This window comes from Zophobas morio, unplaced genomic scaffold (assembly GCF_036711695.1).
Source record: "Zophobas morio isolate AGI-343-1 ecotype UQ-CSIRO unplaced genomic scaffold, CSIRO_AGI_Zmor_V1 ptg000008l, whole genome shotgun sequence".
Classification (NCBI taxonomy): domain Eukaryota; kingdom Metazoa; phylum Arthropoda; class Insecta; order Coleoptera; family Tenebrionidae; genus Zophobas; species Zophobas morio.
The window spans coordinates 11,409,884-11,431,506 of record NW_026972113.1 but is presented as its reverse complement, the minus strand read 5'-3'; the positions used below and the strand labels follow the sequence as shown (position 1 = coordinate 11,431,506).

The 21,623-nt window shown below is 30.8% G+C and overlaps 1 protein-coding gene across 1 annotated transcript in view; it reads left to right on the top strand.

Moving 5' to 3' along the window:
* LOC135125349 (cadherin-89D) overlaps positions 1-21,623 on the top strand; it is a 53,345-nt gene that overhangs the window by 16,146 nt on the left and 15,576 nt on the right. Inside the window, exons 3-7 of the mRNA XM_064050849.1 lie at positions 12,596-12,726; positions 13,259-13,414; positions 14,828-14,936; positions 15,453-15,655; positions 16,257-16,385. Coding sequence (XP_063906919.1) covers positions 12,596-12,726; positions 13,259-13,414; positions 14,828-14,936; positions 15,453-15,655; positions 16,257-16,385 — 728 coding nt within the window. The remainder of the gene's footprint in view (positions 1-12,595; positions 12,727-13,258; positions 13,415-14,827; positions 14,937-15,452; positions 15,656-16,256; positions 16,386-21,623) is intronic.

Sequence of the window (21,623 nt, the reverse complement as noted above, 5' to 3'; positions counted from 1 at the left end):
TACTATGTCCTAAGAAATTTAATATAAATCTTAAGTGTGTTCGCACAATGCTGAAATTAAAATTTCTGGACATTATAAATATTTTCTTTGCCAGATATCTTCCACTACTGAAAGATATTGTGATGATGTTGAATATAAATCACACCGAAAAAGAATGAGAATTGATATACATTATACATTTTGACAATAAAATTTTGTTCGATTTATTTCGGGAGATAAGATTAACAACACCTATAATTCCAATGCTGTCAGTAATATTCAAATTTGTATCTTCCAATGAGATCTTACAGATTTAGATTATGATATAGGCTCTATATTGCACTAAAAAAGAATGAGCACTGATATATGGGCAGTTTGACAGTAAGATCTCGTTTGCTTAATTTCAAAATGTCCGCGCCGTTGTATAATTAACTACATTTATAATTCCAGTGCTATCAGATAATGTCCACATTCATATCTATCAACCAGATCTTATAAATTTAGAAGATGATAATGTATACCGCAACATTTGACATTTATTTTTAGGATGTTAACACAATATCCAAATTAAAATTTCTGAATGTTATAATGTTTCATTTTCTAGATATCATCATCCATCAGTTGAAGATTTTGTGATGATATTGATTTGAAATTTTATCGAAAAAGAAACAGTTAACACTTATAGCTATAGATTTTGATAATATGATTTCAATTGCGTTACTTCGACATAATAGCGCCGATACGTAACTATCTACATTTTTAACTCCAGTAGTGTCAGAGAAGATTGAAATTCATATGTATCAATAAGATCTTATAGATTTAGAATATGATACTATGTCCTAAGAAATTTAATATAAATCTTAAGTGTGTTCGCACAATGCTGAAATTAAAATTTCTGGACATTATAAATATTTTCTTTGCCAGATATCTTCCACTACTGAAAGATATTGTGATGATGTTGAATATAAATCACACCGAAAAAGAATGAGAATTGATATACATTATACATTTTGACAATAAAATTTTGTTCGATTTATTTCGGGAGATAAGATTAACAACACCTATAATTCCAATGCTGTCAGTAATATTCAAATTTGTATCTTCCAATGAGATCTTACAGATTTAGATTATGATATAGGCTCTATATTGCACTAAAAAAGAATGAGCACTGATATATGGGCAGTTTGACAGTAAGATCTCGTTTGCTTAATTTCAAAATGTCCGCGCCGTTGTATAATCAACTACATTTATAATTCCAGTGTTATCAGATAATGTCCACATTCATATCTATCAACAAGATCTTATAGATTTAGAAGATGATAATGTATATCGCAACATTTGAGATTTATTTTTAGGATGTTCACACAATACCCAAATTAAAGTTTCTGAATGTTATAATGCTTCATTTTCTAGATATCATCATCCATCAGTTGAAGATTTTGTGATGATATTGATTTGAAATTTTATTGAAAAAGAAACAGTTAACACTTATAGCTATAGATTTTGATAATATGATTTCAATTGCGTTACTTCGACATAATAGCGCCGATACGTAACTATCTACATGTTTAACTCCAGTACTGTCAGAGAAGATTGAAATTCATATGTATCAATAAGATCTTATAGATTTAGAATATGATACTATATCCTAAGAAATTTAATATAAATCTTAAGTGTGTTCGCACAATACTGAAATTAAAATTTCTGGACATTATAAATATTTTCTTTGCCAGATATCTTCTATTACTGAAAGATATTGTGATGATATTGAATTTAAATCACACCAAAAAAGAATGAGAATTGATATACATTATACATTTTGACAATAAAATTTTGTTTGATTTATTTCGGCAGATAAGATTAACAACACCTATAATTGCAATGCTGTCAGTAATATTCAAATTTGTATCTTCCAATGAGATCTTACAGATTTAGATTATGATATAGGCTCTATATTGCACTAAAAAAGAATGAGCACTGATATATAGGCAATTTAACAGTAAGATCTCGTTTGCTTAATTTCAAAATGTCCCCGCCGTTGTATAATTAGCTACATTTATATTCCAGTGCTATCAGATAATGTCCACATTCATATCTATCAACCAGATCTTATAGATTTAGAACATGATAATGTATACCGCAACATTTGACATTTATTTTTAGGATGTTCACAAAATACCCAAATTAAAATTTCTGAACGTTATAATGCTTCATTTTCTAGATATCATCATCCATCAGTTGAAGATTTTGTGATGATATTGATTTGAAATTTTATCGAAAAAGAAAAAGTTAACACTTATAGCTATAGATTTTGATAATATGATTTCAATTGCGTTACTTCGACATAATAGCGCCGATTCGTAAGTATCTACATTTTTAACTCCAGTACTGTCAGAGAAGATTGAAATTCATATGTATCAATAAGATCTTATAGATTTAGAATATGATACTATATCCTAAGAAATTTAATATAAATCTTAAGTGTGTTCGCACAATACTGAAATTAAAATTTCTGGACATCATAAATATTTTCTTTGCCAGATATCTTCTATTACTGAAAGATATTGTGATGATATTGAATTTAAATCACACCAAAAAAGAATGAGAATTGATATACATTATACATTTTGACAATAAAATTTTGTTTGATTTATTTCGGCAGATAAGATTAACAACACCTATAATTCCAATGCTGTCAGTAATATTCAAATTTGTATCTTCCAATGAGATCTTACAGATTTAGATTATGATATAGGCTCTATATTGCACTAAAAAAGAATGAGCACTGATATATAGGCAATTTAACAGTAAGATCTCGTTTGCTTAATTTCAAAATGTCCCCGCCGTTGTATAATTAGCTACATTTATATTCCAGTGCTATCAGATAATGTCCACATTCATATCTATCAACCAGATCTTATAGATTTAGAACATGATAATGTATGCCGCAACATTTGACATTTATTTTTAGGATGTTCACAAAATACCCAAATTAAAATTTCTGAACGTTATAATGCTTCATTTTCTAGATATCATCATCCATCAGTTGAAGATTTTGTGATGATATTGATTTGAAATTTTATCGAAAAAGAAAAAGTTAACACTTATAGCTATAGATTTTGATAATATGATTTCAATTGCGTTACTTCGACATAATAGCGCCGATTCGTAAGTATCTACATTTTTAACTCCAGTACTGTCAGAGAAGATTGAAATTCATATGTATCAATAAGATCTTATAGATTTAGAATATGATACTATATCCTAAGAAATTTAATATAAATCTTAAGAGTGTTCGCACAATACTGAAATTAAAATTTCTGGACATTATAAATATTTTCTTTGCCAGATATCTTCTATTACTGAAAGATATTGTGATGATGTTGAATTTAAATCACACTGAAAAAGAATGGAAATTGATATACATTATATATTTTGACAATAAAATTTTGTTTCATTTGTTTCGGGAGATAAGATTAACAACACCTATAATTCCAATGCTGTCAGTAATATTGAAATTTATATCTTCCAATGAGATCTTACAGATTTAGATTATGATATAGGCTTTATATTGCACTAAAAAAGAATGAGCCCTGATATATAGGCAGTTTGACAGTAAGATCTCGTTTGCTTAATTTCAAAATGTCCGCGCCGTTGTATAATTAACTACATTTATAATTCCAGTGCTATCAGATAATGCCCAAATTGATATCTATCAATAAGATCTTACGAATTTAGAAGATGATAACACCTGTTTCAAAAATTGATATAAATCTTAAGAATTTTCGTACAATACTAAAGCTGGAGTTTCCAGATTTCAAAACTTCTCATTAGTGAAACATATTGCGATGATATCGATGTATAATTAAATCCATTTGTGATTCGATGTGTTAGATATTGTTCAAATTCATATCTTTCAATAAGATCTTACAGATTTAAAATATGATACACATGTAGATATTTTAGTGTCATCAATAGTAGATCTATTTTGGAAGATCTTGTAAATAATGGAAAGACTTTTAACTATCAAATACTTAAAACCCAGTCGGTTATTATGTTATTAACGAATTTCGCCAGTTTCACTATTTCGAAGCCCGGCGCAAGCCACCTCACTACATTTAATTTAATACGTTATTAAGCAAGTAGCACATGATAATCGACTAAAGAAATCAAAGGAAACACTAATACCTAACATTCTACAGTCCGATTTGCCGCAACATCCGTTTTCGAACAAACAAACTCAAAAATTCCACTACATTTGCATTTTGCGCAACAAATACGCATTTATCAACAAATTCATTCAGAATTATCGTAAACAATGCAAATCGGGTTTAACCGTGAACATACGCAACAGGGCAACGAAAAAAATTCTACAATGAAGCTTACAGTTAGGTAAGAACAGTCCTGAAAAAAATCGCAAAGATAAGAGTAAAAGTAAACGAGATCGATACTTTCCTGCAATCATAGTTTGCGGAACTGCTAATAATTGCACAAGTGCATTTTATGTAATTTAGGAAATTTATTATTGGATTGATTTATAATAATGTGCAACCGTTAGTCGTATTTCCTTGCCGCCGGCTTTCGTCGGAATTTGCATTTTAATTGTATCAATGCACAATTGAGTTATTTTTGCAAACTGGCTACTGTTACTCGGTCGTAAATATAGATAATTATCGCCGGTAAAAAATCGCGAAATAGCGGTGCGCAGAAATATTCTCACAGCGAATCAATACTTCTTATCTCGGAAAATGAACAATCCTGGGACGAAGAAATCCATTGATAATGGCATCGCATGCATTTGTAAGGTTTTCCTAACAATAACAGGAAACATGTGTATCGACTTAATGTGTGTGTTTTAAATGTTTAAACAATAGATTTTTGGGACGTGGGACCTAACGAGTTTTCATAATTTTGAAAAGTGCCACCGAGCTTTAGCGTCGAAGCCACAATGACTCTCGTGTGTACAGGAAGTCTTAATAACAGCCTCACGCATCCTGTTTTAGATTTGTCCAACTTTCGCTGCATGTCCCTCGATCCCATAAATAATAATTGCAAAAGAATTTTTACACAACGCCGCTATTCAAAGCAATTAAGCCATCTGTTCAGATAATATCGAAATTTATCGACTACCTTCCAGGACTTGTTGCTCGGAAAAGAAAAGTAAATTCGTTCTAATTCGATGTTCTGGTCCATTTAATCGTCATGATTTTTTCATGCGGACGAATTAGCATACTTTCGAGATTTGGGAGCTAAAAAAAGCATTGTCGCCGATTTGCGTCCTTAATACATAACGACTGAGATTGCCATTCATTCCAGACTAGCATTTTCGTTCAAGATCATACGAAGATCTTAAATTTTTTATTATAGTTATAATTAAATATCGTCTAACATCCGCACAATTTCACTTTTACTTTTGCGTCCGCTTCGCGCTTCCCACAAACGAATTAATTTTATTGTCGGATTGACATTTCTTCTAACTTTTCCACAAAAACCTCATGAATAAACATGCGATCCGATACAGAACAAACGAAAGTTAAAATTCACTTCCTCCAGCTTTGATATTTACCGCAACTATCAATTTTCTCCTGATTATATTACTTACTTGTAAAATTTGCACCTATGCGGCGAGCAATTTAAAAATTGCTACCACCTTCGGCTAGATTAAAGACACATGATTATTATGGTCGAGTAGTGATACGATGGTGGATTGCCTGGTTACACTAATTTATTGTTGAACACAGGAATGTTATAATGGATTAACTGTTATGGGTACTTGGAGGTATGTGAGGTTTTTTCGGTTGGGGCGATTCGATGGCTGTGGGAAAATTGTTTTTATTGTTTGTGGTTTTCGCTTTTTGTCTTATTAATTTAAATATTTTTTTATCTTTCTACGTTTGTCCTAAATATTATGTTAATTTATTGATATTTTTTGGATCGATATCAACACAACATCCTTAACTTGTAAGATCTTATTGATAGATATGAATTTGAATTAACAGTACACAAAAAATCCACCTCGACACGTTTTAATTAATTTCGTAATTATGCAAATCTCGATTTATTTACTTCTGATTAAATCCGAAGTTAATCATCTCGTGACGGCTCGCCCCTCCTCACGCCCGTCAAAATCCCGAACAAATTGCCCATCATGGTACGCACAATCAATTCATCGTGTTTATCAACCCATTGAGCAATTCCCTTTCATCAAACCCAATTAAAAACATTACTCTACTCCATTTACACATCTCTCCTTGCGCTGATTATATAACACAGTTCACGAAAGCGATAAGTATATCGTCCCAGTTACCATCCAGCCCATAACCCCAGTCCCAAATCGCGACGCACAAATTTCTAACGACAAAAACGGGTCACGGAAGAAAATGAATGACCACAACATCTGGTCAGAGTTATTGATGATAACCTCCTATCAAGAATTAATTTGCAGCAATTTTTTTCTAACGGTTTGTAGGCCTAATGTGGACCTTCTTACCCACATCGTACGCGAGGAATGTTTGGATCGTTGTTGATTCTTGTACGCGGTAATAAATAATAAACAAACGGGCATGGTATGATGGTCAATAACCCGGTTTTAAAGAGTATTAATGCTCATATCGTGGTGTGAAATTGTGGGTTTCGTAATTGAGTGGACGGAAACGTGATGACGGGATGGATGAGAGGGATCTATTGGAAGTCGGTTTCTGAAATAAGTGAGATGTTTCAGATCATCAATCTAGATCATATTCGTAACAAGATCGTCAAATTTGTGCGTGATTTGTGAGCGTTTCGTTGGCAAATTGGGAAGGAAAATCGATTGTAATAATTTTTGGATGATATCTTTTCTAAAATTGATCTTATTGATATGATATCATGTTTTCCTAAATTGATTAAAGTGATTGTGATGGCGAGATGGATGATACATGATTAGAAGTCGTTTGATGAAATTACTGAACTGAAGTCATTCTCAAATATCATCAATTTAGATCATAAAACATATCACGGAAAGCGTAATGATTTTTTTCCCAAAAATGATTTTATTGATATGAGATCATATTTTCGTACAGAGTGAATCATCACTGGGAATTTTCTAATTTGATTAAAAATATTTCATTACAGATTGTAATGAACACGTGATGACGAGATGAATGAGAAACTATCATTATTAGATCTATTATATCTTATCGCTATGAGATCATATTTTTGTAGAATAAACACATCATCACTCTAGAATTTATAATTAAAAAAGAGTTTTTTCCCATTACGTTTTTTTTTTTTTTTCTAAAAATTTAAAATTCGGGAATTTATGCCTGAGTCAAATTTTCTGATTTTGATAGATTATATCATCACTTGTAGATCTTACAAAACAATGATATTATGTTTAGGTTAATAATATCTCAAAATCCTATATCCGGGAGATATTTTGCCAAATGCCAAACAATTTTGTAGAAGTCGTTTTTTGAAATATTTCATGCTCAAATCATTGAAACGACTGAAATGTCTGAGATTATCAATTTCTCAGATCATCAATTTAGATAACATGCGTAAAAATATCGTCAAAATTGTGCCTGATTTGTGGTAATATCTTGAGTCTGTCATTTGCAAAATGAGAAAATGGATCGTAATGTTTTTTGATGAAATAAATGTTATTGATATGAGATCACATTTTTGTAGAATAAACACACTATCACTGTAGAATTTATAATTAAAAAAGTCTTTTTTTCTTTATTGCCATTTTTTCCGATCTGAATTAATTTTAAATTCTAGAATTTATCCCTCATTCAAATTTTTTAATTTTGATAGATATTGTTATATCATCAGTTGCAGATCTTACACAAATTTGATATCCTATTTAATTTAATGATATCCCAAAATCCTATATTCTGGAGATATTTTTCCAAATGCCAAAAATTTATAAAAAGTCGTTTTTTGAAATATTTAAAACTCAAATCATTGAAATGACTGAAATGTATCAGATCATCAATAAATCAATAAAAATATCGTCAAAATTGTGCTTGATTTGTGATAATATCGTAAGTGCTTCATTTGCAAATTGAGAAAAATCGATCGTAACGGTTTTTTGATGATATATTTCCTGATATAAATCTTATCGATATGAGATCATATTTTTGTAGAATAAACACATCGTCACTGTGGAATTTATAATTAAAAAATACTTGAAACCCAAATCATTGAAACGACTGAAATGTCTCAGATCATCAGTTCAGATCACATGCGTAAAAATATCGGCAAAATTGCGCCCGATTTGTGGTAATATCGTGAGTATTTCATTTGGAAATTGAGAAAAATCGATTGATTGATGATATACTCGTATTTGCTAATATAAATCTTATCGCTATGAGATCATATTTTTGTAGAATAAACACATCATCACTCTAGAATTTATAACTAAAAGTGTTTTTCCCATTACGTTTTTTTTTTTTATCTAAAAATTTAAAATTCGGGAATTTATGCTTGAGTCAAATTTTCTGATTTTGATAGATTATATCATCAGTTGTAGATCGTACAAAAATATGATATTATCTTTAGGTCAATAACATCTCAAAATCCTATATCCGGGAGATATTTTGCCAAATGCCAAACAATTTTGTAGAAGTCGTTTTTTGAAATATTTCAAGCTCAAATCATTGAAACGACTGAAATGTCTGAGATTATCAATTTCTCAGATCATCAATTTCGATAACATGCGTAAAAATATCTTCAAAATTGCGCCTGATTTGTGGTAATATCGTGAGTATTTCATTTGGGAATTGAGAAAAATCGATTTATTGATGATATACTCGTATTTCCTAATATAAATCTTATCGCTATGAGATCATATTTTTGTAGAATAAAATCACATCATCACTCTAGAATTTATAATTAAAACAGTGTTTTTTCCCATTACGTTTTTTTTTATCTAAAAAAAAATATGATATTATCTTTAGGTCAATAACATCTCAAAATCCTATATCCGGGAGATATTTTGCCAAATGCCAAACAATTTTGTAGAAGTCGTTTTTTGAAATATTTCATGCTCAAATCATTGAAACGACTGAAATGTCTGAGATTATCAATTTCTCAGATCATCAATTTAGATAACATGCGTAAAAATATCGTCAAAATTGTGCCTGATTTGTGGTAATATCTTGAGTCTGTCATTTGCAAAATGAGAAAATGGATCGTAATGTTTTTTGATGAAATAAATGTTATTGATATGAGATCACATTTTTGTAGAATAAACACACTATCACTGTAGAATTTATAATTAAAACAGTCTTTTTTTCTTCATTGCGATTTTTTCCGATCTAAATTAATTTTAAATTCTAGAATTTATCCCTCAGTCAAATTTTCCAATTTTGATAGATATTGTTATATCATCAGTTGCAGATCTTACACAAATTTGATATCCTATTTAATTTAATAATATCCCAAAATCCTATATCCCGGAGATATTTTTCCAAATGCCAAAAAATTTATAAGAAGTCGTTTTTGAAATATTTGAAACTCAAATCATTAAAATGACTGAAATGTATCAGATCATCAATAAATCAATAAAAATATTGTCAAAATTGTGTCTGATTTGTGATAATATCGTAAGTGTTTCAGTTGCAAATTGAGAAAAATCGATCGTAACGGTTTTTTGATGATATATTTCCTGATATAAATCTTATCGATATGAGATCATATTTTTGTAGAATAAACACATCATCACTCTAGAATTTATAACTAAAAAAGTCTTTTTCCCATTACGTTTTTTTTAATCTAAAAATTAAAAATTCGGGAATTTATGCCTGAGTCAAATTTTCTGATTTTGATAGATTATATCATCAGTTGTGGATCTTACAAAAATATGATATTATGTTTAGTTTAATAATATCTCAAAATCTGTAACCTACTTACAGGATTTCAAATAAATGCTACTGTATTGTTACCTCACGAAGTGGGTTTCAACCCGAGCCCAATAAAACTACGTTTACGACAAATTATATTATTAAAGGTATTACATACGATAAGCCAATCACTGTTAAAATATGTGGGAGGGCACCTCTTCTCTCTCAGCGTAGGCGGCGGAGGCTCCTGACTCTTCCTTCGGTTCTCAGGTCCCGTCTCTTCCCGAAAATCTTCCTTGAAAAGCCCCTGAACTTGATTCTCTTCCTCCCGAGCTCCTCCACTCGCTCCTGCCCCGCTATCTCTCTCGTTCTTATCTCCCTTTTTCTCCCCGTTTTTTCCCGTAGCTCACACCAACACTACGCGTGATAGATGCGCCACCACTTCGAATGCAAATCAATTCAAAATTAAATAAAAATCCGTTACAAATCCTATATCCGGGAGATATTTTGCCAAATGCCAAACAATTTTGTAGAAGTCGTTTTTTGAAATATTTCAAGCTCAAATCATTGAAACGATTGAAATGTCTGAGATTGCCAATTTCTCAGATCATCAATTTAGATAACATGTGTAAAAATATCGTCAAAATTGTGCCTGATTTGTGGTAATATCTTGAGTATGACATTTGCAAAATGAGAAAAATGGATCGTAATATTTTTTGATGATATAAATGTTACTGATATGAGATCATATTTTTGTAGAGTAAACAAACTGTTACTGTAGAATTTATAATTAAATAAGTCTTTTTTTCTTCATTGCGATTTTTTTCGATCTAAAATAATTTTAAATTCTAGAATTTATCCCTCAGTCAAATTTTCTAATTTTGATAGATATTGTTATATCATCAGTTGCAGATCTTACACAAATTTGATATCCTATTTAATTTAATAATATCCCAAAATCCTATATCCCGGAGATAATTTTCCAAATGCCAAAAAATTTATAAGAAGTCGTTTTTTGAAATATTTGAAAATCAAATCATTAAAATGACTGAAATGTATCAGATCATCAATAAATCAATAAAAACATCGTCAAAATTGTGCTTGATTTGTGATAATATCGTAAGTGCTTCATTTGCAAATTGAGAAAAATCGATCGTAACGGTTTTTTGATGATATATTTCCTGATATAAATCTTATCGATATGAGATCATATTTTTGTAGAATAAACACATCGTCATTGTAGAATTTATAATTAAAAAATACTTGACACTCAAATCATTGAAACAACTGAAATGTCTCAGATCATCAGTTCAGATCACATGCGTAAAAATATCGTCAAAATTGCGCCTGATTTGTGGTAATATCGTGAGTATTTCATTTGGAAATTGAGAAAAATCGATTGATTGATGATACACTCGTATTTCCTAATATAAATCTTATCGCTATGAGATCATATTTTTGTAGAATAGACACACCATCAGTCTAGAATTTATAATTAAAAAAAAATCCTATATCCGGGAGATATTTTGCCAAATGCCAAACAATTTGAGATTATCAATTTCTCAGATCATCAATTTAGATAACATGCTTAAAAATATTATCAAAATTGTGCCTGATTTGTGGTAATATCTTGTGCAAAATGAGAAAAATGGATCGTAATGTTTTTTGATGATATAAATGTTATTGATATGAGATCATATTTTTGTAGAATAAACACACTATCACTGTAGAATTTATAATTAAAAAAGTCTTTTTTTCTTCATTGCGATTTTTTTCGATCTAAATTAATTTTAAATTCTAGAATTTATCCCTCAGTCAAATTTTCTAATTTTGATAGATATTGTTATATCATCAGTTGTAGATCTTACACAAATATGATATTGTGTTTAATTTAATATTATCTCAGACTCCTATATCCGGGAGATATTTTGCCACATACCAAAAAATTTAGTCATTAATTAAAATATTTTGAAATGTCTCATATCATCAATTTAGACCACATACGTAAAAATATCGTCAAATTTGTTCCCGATTTGTGTTAATATCGTTAGCGTTTCATTAGCAAATGGAGGAAAATCGATTATATCTAAAGTTTTTTGATGATATATTTCCTAAAATAGATCTTATCGATATGAGATCATATTTTCGTAGAAAATCACAGTATAATTTACACTTTGATAAAACGTGTTTTTTTTATTATGTTAGTTTCCGATGTAAATGAATTTTTCCCTCACTCAGATTTTCAGATTTAGATAGATATTGTTATATCATCAATGACAGATCTTACACAAATATGATATCATTTATTATTAAAATCGAAGTTCTTAACTACTCTGGTTACTTAACTCAACTGACCAAACCTCGCTGCACCGCGCCAGTACCTAGGGTTAAAAACCGGTACCGCCGTACCACCCCACTCCAGAACCCAATAACCCACATTAAACCCACGTAAACAGAGTGAAACCATCTCCAAACATCTCGCTAATTCAACCTCTGCACTTTGTTTTTGTGCAAGCACAAGCACCTGTCGACCATCAAGTACTAACCTATAAAATGGGTCACGGTTCGCACCCATTAAAAATGGCAACAATAGCCGCATGCGTTTGCACAAAGCTACTTTCGTTCATACTTCTTTTTACGAAAGAGAAAATCAAGAATCTGGAACAGTCATCTTAATTGCGCGCACGCAAGTACTACCAGTACCGAGATTATTAGATGTTATTGGAAGTGCTTTTTCGCGTGCGTCCATCCGGCACACTTAGTTCTATTTCGCTTTGTTTTGTTCGCAGGATGCCAGTTCTATCCGCCCGGAGAGTACCTCAGGTTCGTGCGAGTACCGGAGAATTTGAGGGTCGGCGAGGAGGTGCTGAAGGTGGAGGTGCATCCGAGGAATAACTTGAGCTTGAGGCCCGTAGATAAGGTACGGATGAGGTACTGTTGCGGTGGTACCACCACAGGTTTCGTTCGTTTACGTTACGAAACAAGTGCAGCGTGCGGTACTACCATGAAATTTCAATTTAGCGGTTTGATTTACCTTACTTTAACTTGGTGATGTATTATAAAAGAAAAGTTGTGTGTGTGGTGGTCATGGTACTGCCACAATATCGGGTAGTACTGAGGGTAAAAAATCCGTTTATGATTTATTCGCTTTTGTTTCAAGATGAAGGTAAAAGAAATAGTGTTTATTACTTTGTTCAAGGGTAGTACCGGTAGTATTGCGAAATTTCGTTTCATGTTGCGTTATGAAATGAGAATAGCGTGTGTGGTACTTGTTGTCGACTTGATGTTTGTTACTTGCCACAACTGTTGGTACTTCAGGTACCACCTCCAAAATGTAGTACCGGTAGTACCTCTATGAAATTTTGTTTTAAGATCTCGGATTGCACTATAAAGTGGTACCACCACAATGTAGGTACTCTTCGATTTAACGATTTGTTTTGCATTCTATTCAGGATGAAGATGTCCATTACTTCACCTACCGAGATCTTAATCGGACGACCGTTTCCCTTCTCCTTGCGCGTTCCCTGGAGGACCTTGTAGATGCCGATAATCCGAGGAACGTTCTGAAATTCAAAGTGTCTTGCGATCACGATGATGGAGAGGATATTGTAAGTGTTGGCAAACAGATTACAGGAGCCGAGTTAATTGAAGCTGGGTGTAGTAGACCGGAATGAATAAGTACTTTTAGCAATCATCTCATTTTTTGTGAGGAGAAAATGTGCTCAAGGATGTTGGGTACTAAACAGTACCACAAGAAATAAAAGAGTAGTACTCGCGTTTTGTACGTACTTACGTTTACGCAAATGCATTTTCTTCCGCACAGAGCGGAAAATTTTCCAATTACTGCAGTACCAGCGGTACTACTTGAAATGCAACGAACGTGCTACGGATATTTACACTGTTATTACCAATAATGAAGTCTTCCTTGTCCGTTGCATTTAAACGAGCGATAAAACCAAAACTGGTCCTCGCGGATTCGTTTTTAGTACCTGAGTTCGTAGTACTTTCTACGTTGTTGTAAATATTCAACTGAAATTGATTGATTAGGCTTGAATTTATTAACGTTGACCAGTGGCATCTTAATATGTACGGACAGTACCGTTTCAAAGCCGTGTTTCAATAAAATGATCGTTTTGACGTATTACAGGAATCCTGTCGTGTTCGCTCAAGCAGTACTTTGTTCTGCGCGGTAGTACCGACAAAAATTGTGTAATTTAATCGGAATGGTGGTTTTTGGAGCGCCTTAGCATCTTCGAGGAAGTGGAATTGACACTGTCGAGATTTATCGCGCTGGTACTATGGCAGTACCGATTAGGTACGGGAGAAGATATTCACAGTTAGGAGCGTAGGTGCTATAATTTATAATTTTGTGAAAAATATTAACGGATTTTTAATTTTTATTCGTAGGAGTGTCAATGGGAAGTGGTACCGCGGTACTGATAGTCGTATCTTGTTTCTAGCTCGTAATTCATAACGTGAGGATTTCAGGAATTTATGTCGTTGCTTGTAAGTAATAATTTGGCCGTTAATTTTTGAGATGGACGCAGGAATTTGGCGGTACTGGTAGTACCGCTCGATAAATGTGTGTAAATGAATTTTTGCTGCCGGTTTCGGGTACCATTGGAGACATTGAGGAACAAAATAGACAAATTTCTCAATAGTCAGTTATAGTTACGTGATAGTTAAATTTAGTTTAGCTGTTATCGGAAACGGAAAAGTGCAAATAAAAGTGATGACACGCTCTAGGAAAAAATGTCGGCCAGCAATTATAGTTAGACTCAGACCTTGAAATCTCACAACAACATCCTTAATGCACATTTAATGGCCTGTAGCGGATAAAGTTTCCTCTTTTATGAGGAGATCTCGTGCATCTTTCTTCTCGTCAACAAAGAAGCACGAAGACTTGACCACAAGCACGCGTACAATGCTCATGTTGCCTCTGGTTCGGCCAGCTGGGATAATATTATAAATTCTTTATGAGATGATTGCAGGATGCGGATTAATGTTTCTTTTGTATGCAGATTACGTCCTCTTTGTCGGTTACGGTGTACGTGGAGGACGTCAACGACCATGCGCCCGTTTTCGTCGGGTCGCCCTATCACGTGACGGTGGACGAACTCACCCCTGTCGGTAAGCGATTTTTTTTTTGGAATTTGATGATCTGAAAATTTTGAGATATTGAAGATCATCAAATCTTAACGATTTAATGTTTCCTGATTCTTGGAGCGGTTTTGATTTGATTAGTTGTTGTAAGGACCGATACTAATTTCTAAAAAATTCAAGATTTTAAGACATTCGAGTTTGAAGATATTAACTTTCGTAGTTTAAAAAAATGTGGCTGTTATGTGTTTTCGTGGTAAAGATCTGTCAGCTACATTGTTGTGACATAAACTATGATTATCAAAATTTAGGATCTTCAAAATATTTTTGGAAGTTGTTGATGTCAAAATTTAAAGATATCAAACATCAGCAAGGTCCAAAGCTTTATTTAATGTTTGCTGATTTTGATATATTAACTTTTGTAGTTTAAATAATATTATTTAATTTAAAGATCTTACAAATTTTAAGATATCTAAAGATCATCAAATTCAACATTTTGAAGAGATTAAATTAGGGAAACTCAGCATCACCTTTAACTTTTTCCAGGTTTGACCATATTCCGCGGAATCCGCGCTCTTGACCGCGACAAACCTAACACGCCCAACTCGGACGTCCAGTATACCATCATCTCCGGTAACGAGCGCGGCAAGTTCTCCTTGGACAGCACCCATCAAGCCTTCCTCGTCCTCAAAAGACCATTGGACTTTGACACAGGCGACCGCGAGTTTCTCCTCACCATTTCTGCGTCGGTACGTACACAACATAACCCAAACGAGAAACTCGCAACTTCGAACCGACCAATCGGGGCCGAGTATTCCGTAAATGTTAGCTTTCATCCGGAACTGGATCTTAGTTTTCACGAAGCGATCAAAATCGGTCGCGAACGACGAAACTAACAACAAAAACTCGATGCGTACACGGCATAATCCAAACAGGTGTGAAACCGAATTACACAAATGGGTTTTTTCGTGGTCGCGGTCCAGCGGGCGCTTTAGGCGATGTCCTTGTAAAAAAAGATTTTCCCAGAAGAACTTTTCTTGCGGAACGATTGACGCAGCGACTTTGTAGAAATGTAGAAAGTGCGGAGTGTTAAAAATGCATGTTTTAATTAAGTGAACGTAATTAGAATTGCGTAAGGATTTAAATGCTGGAATGGCGTTCGTTGGGACGAAAGTAAATAGGAGCAATTATGTGTTTTATGAAAGTGGAAAAGATACTATGCTGCGGGAATAATTACCGTAGTTGCGAGGAATGAATTGGATGGAGTTTGAGCGAGGTGTCGAGAAGAGTCGTCATCACGCTTTCTAGAGATTTTTATGGAAAAAACTGAGCGAGAATTTGCTTTTTCAGGACCGTGGTTTGCCGCCGAGGAGCACCAACACGACCGTGCGAATTTCGGTCAGCGATAATGATGATCTTAGTCCGAAATTTACGAAGGGGGTGTACAGGACGAGGATTAACGAGTTCTATCCCGTTACGGTGAGTTCTAACATTTATAATCTGCAGAAATTTAAATAAACGAAAGATCTTAAATTTTGAAGATATTTAATATCACTTTGAACGTTTATGTCGTCAAAAGCTTTGTAGATAGCGGATATGAATTTTAACAATTTCAAAATTACGGCGTTTGAAGTTTAAAGATATCAAATATCATCATCCAGTTTGTTGAAAGGCAGATCATCAAGGTATAAGATATCAATATCTAATTTTGTTGTGTTGTTATTTCTCACTCTGTTGCATTCGTTTTTAAAGATGTTATTTTAAAACTATCAAATTTAGAGTGTTTAAAGTAAAAAAGTTTATTGCAATTTTATGATAATCGTGATCGTGAGATTAGAAAGCGAAAGATCTTAAACTTTGAAGATATTAAATATCTCTTTAAAAAGTTTATCTCGTTTAAAACTTTGTAGAGAGCGGATATGAATTTTAATAATTTCAAAAACACTTCATTTGAAGTTTGAAGATATCAAATATCATCCTCTGGTTTTTTAAAGGCAGATCATCAAGGGATAAGATATCAATATGTAACAAGTTTTATTATTATTTCTCATTCTGTTGCATTCGTTTCCAGGAGATTTACAAATTTTGTAATTTTTACAGTTTCGATGATGACATGGATCTTCAAAATTTTTTAAAATATAGATATCACAACTTAAACAAAAACTGCTTTTTAGTAAAATTAGATATATTATTTGTCATTATTTTTTCTATATTTTTGTGATTTTTACAGTCTCGAAATGAGAAATCGAACGATCTCAAAATTTAAAGATATTAAATATCACTTTAAAAACATAATTTTTGTTATAAATTTTGTACACAGACGCTGCGATTGTTAAAACTTTCAAATTTAGACTGTTTGAACTAAAAAAGTTAAACTCTAAAGAGATATTGAATATCACTTTAAAAAATTTATGCCGTTTAAAAATTTGTAGATGGCAGAGATTAACTTCAACAATTTAAAAATTATGATTTAAAAAAAAATGTTTTTATTAATAAAATCGGAGATCTTCTTTATTATTATTTTTTCTATATTTTTGTGGTTTTTACGGTCACGAGATTAGAAATCGAAGGAACTCAAAATTTAAAGATATTAAATATCAGTTTAAAAACTTACTTTTTATTATAAAATTTTGTAAATAGACAACGTGAATTTTAAAGGTTTCAAATTTAGAGTGTTTGACGTAAAAAAAGTTTAGTGACATTTTATGATAATTGCGATCGTGAGATTAGAAAGCGTAAGATCTTAAACTTTGAAGATATTAAATATCACTTTAAAAAGTTTATCTCGTTTAAAACTTTGTAGAGAGCGGAGATGAATTTTAATAATTTCAAAATTTTTTCGTACGAAGTTTGATGATATCAAATATCTTGCAGTATTTTACATGCCAGATCATCAAGGGATAAGATATCAATATGTAACAAATTTTAATATTATTGGCCATACTGTTGTATCCGTTTTCGGGAGATTTACAAATTTTGTAATGATTAGAAATCGAAGAATCTCAAAATTTAAAGATATTGAAGATGACTTCCATAAAAACTGATTTCTTATTATAAATTTTGTAGATAGATGACATGGATTTTCAAACTTTGAAATCTAAGCGCTTGAAGTAAAAAAGTTAAATGAAATTTTATGATAATTGTGATCGTGAGATTAGAAAGCGTAAGATCTTAAACTCTACAGATATTAAATATCACTTTAAAACGTTTATCTCGTTTAAAACTTTGTAGATAGCGGATATGAATTTCAATAATTTCAAAAACACTTCATTTGAAGTTTGAAGATATTAAATATCATCCTCTCATTTTTTAAATGCAGATCATCAAGGGATAAGATATCAATATGTAACAAGTTTTATTATTATTTCTCATACTGTTGCATTCGTTTCCGGGAGATTTACAAATTTTGTAATTTTTACAATTTCGATGATGAAATGGATCTTCAAAATTTTTTAAAATATAGATATCACAACTTAAAACAAAAACTGCTTTTTAGTAAAATTAGATATATTATTTGTCAATATTTTTTCTATATTTTTGTGATTTTTACAGTCACGAAATGAGAAATCGAACGATCTCAAAATTTAAAGATATTAAATATCAGTTTAAAAACATATTTTTTGTTATAAATTTTGTACATAGACGCTACGATTTTTAAAACTTTCAAATTTAGACTGTTTGAACTAAAAAGTTTAATGAAATTTTATGATAATTGTGATTGTGGGATTACAAAGCGAAAGATCTTAAACTTTGATGATATTAAATATCACTTGAAAACGTTTATGTCGTTTAAAACTGTGTAGGTAGCGGATATGAATTTTAATGATTTCAAAATTTTTTCGTATGAAGTTTGATGATATTAAATATCTTGCCGTATTTTATATGCCAGATCATCAAGGGATAAGATATCAATATGTAACAAGTTTTATTATCAGTTCTCATACTGTTGTATCCGTTTTCGGGAGATTTACAAATTTTGTAATGATTAGAAATCGAAATATCTCAAAATTTAAAAATATTGAAGATCACTTCCATAAAAACTTATTTCTTATTATAAATTTTGTAGATAGTTGACATGAATTTTCAAACTTTGAATTCTAAGCGCTTGAAGTAAAAAAGATAATTGTGATCGTGAGATTAGAAATCGTAAGATCTTAAACTTTGAAGATATCAAACATTACTTTAAAAAGTTTATGCCGTTTGAAAATTTGTAGATGGTAGACATCAATTTCAATAATTTAAAAATTACGTCGTTTGAAGTTTGAAGATATCAAATATCATCTTCTAGTTTTTTAAATGCAGATCATCAAGAGATATGTAACATTTTTTTTTATTTCTCATGATGGTGCATTCGTTTTTGGGAGAATTACAAATTTTGTAATAACTAGAATTTAGTAGAAAAAATGAATCTTCAAGTTTTAAAATATAGATATCACGATTTAAAAAAAAAACTGTTTTATTAATAAAATTAGAGATGGTATTTATCATTATTTTTTGTATATTTTTACGGTCACGAGATTAAAAATCGAAGGATCTCAAAATTTAAAGATATTAAATATCAGTTTAAAAACTCACTTTTCTATAAATTTTGTGGAGACATGACGTGAATTTTAAAGCTTTCAAATTTAGAGTGTTTTAAGTAAAAGTGTTTAGTGATATATTATGATAATTGCGATCGTGAGATTAGAAAGCGTAAGATCTTAAATTTTGAGGATTATTAAATATCACTTTAAAAAGTTTATGCCGTTTATAAATTTGTAGATGGCAGACATGAATTTCAGCAATTTAAAAATTACGTCCTTCGAAGTTTGAAGATATCAAATATCATTTTCCAGTTTTTTAAATGCAGATCAACAAGGGATAAGATATCAATATGTAACAATTTTTTTTATTTCTCATGGTGGTGCATTCGTTTTTGGGAGAATTACCAATTTTGTAATAACTACAATTTAGTAGAAAAAATGAGTCTTCAAATTTTAAAATATAGATATCACGATTTAAAAAAAACTGTATTATTAGTAAAATTAGAGGTGGTATTTATCATTATTTTTTGTATATTTTTGTGGTTTTTACGGTCACGAAATTAGAAATCGAAGGATATAAAAATTTGAAGATATTAAACATCAGTTTAAAAACTTACTTTTTATTATAAATTTTGTAGATAAACCACGTGAATTTTCAAGCTTTTAAATTTAGAGTGTTTGAAGTAAAAATTTTAATGACATTTTATGATGATTTTGATCATGAGATTAGAAAGTGGAAGATATTAAACTTTGAAGATATTTATTATCATTTTAAAAAGTGCATGCCGCTTAAAAATTTGTAGATGGCAGACATGAATTTCAACAATTTAAAAATTACGTCGCTTGAAGTTTGAAGATAGCAAATATCATCTTCCAGTTTTTTAAATGCAGATCATCAAGGGATAAGATATCAATATGTAACAAGTTCTGTTGTTATTTCTCTTAGTGGTACATTCGTTTTTGTAAATTTACGAATTTTGTAATAACTACAATTTAGTAGAAAAAAAATGGGTTTTCAAATTTTAAAATATAGATAGCACGATTTAAAAAAAATGTTTTTTTTTAGTGAAATTAGAGATCTTATTCATCATTATTTTTTCTATCTATGTTTTTGTTGTTTTTACGGTCACGAGATTAGAAATCGAAGGATCTCAAAATTTAAAGATATTAAATATCATTTAAAAACTTACTTTTAAACTATGAAGATATTAAATATCACTTTAAAAAGTTTATGCCGTTTGAAATTTTGTAGATGGCAGACATGTATTTAAATAATTTAAAAATTACATCGTTTGAAGTTTGAAGATATCAAATATCATCTTCCAGTTTTCTTAAATGCAGATCATCAAGGGATAAGATATGAATATATAATAATTTTTGTTGTTATTTCTCTTAGTGGTGCACTCGTTTTTGGGAGATTTACAAATTTTGTAATAACTACAATTTGGTAGAAAAAATAGATTTTCAAATTTTAAAATATAGATATTATGATTAAAAAAAAAACTGTTTTTATTAATAAAATCAGAGATCTTATTTATTATTACTTTTTTTTATTTTTGTAGTTTTTACGGTCACGAGATTAGAAATCGAAGGATCTCAAAACTTAAAGATATGTAATATCAGTGTAAAAACTTACTTTTTATTATAAAATTTTTTAACTAAACGACGTAAATTTTAAAGTTTTCAGATTTAGTGTTTGAAATAAAAAAAGTTTACTGACATTTTATGATAATTGCGACCGTGAGATTAGAAAGCGTAATATCTTAAACTTTGAAGATATTAAATATCGCTTTACAAAGTTTGTCGTTTAAAAATTTGTACATGGCAGACATGAATTTCAAAGATTTAAAAATTACGTCGTTTGAAGTTTGAAGATATCAAAAATCATCTTCCAGTTTTTTTAAATGAAGATCATGACGGAATAAGATATCAATATATTGTTTATCGTTATTTTGTCTATATTTTGTAGTTTTTACGACCACCAGATTAGATTAAAGACGCTTTTTACAAATTTTGTAGGTAGGTGATAAAAATTTCAAAATCGGATGTTTGAAGATATCAAATATCATCATATTTAACTGAAATTTTTGACTTTTAAGGTTGAAAATGAATCAGATTTCGTTCGCTTTTTAGCATTCTGTTCCTCATTTTACCCATTCATTTATTACTTGTTTGTTTTCTTAATTAACGTTAC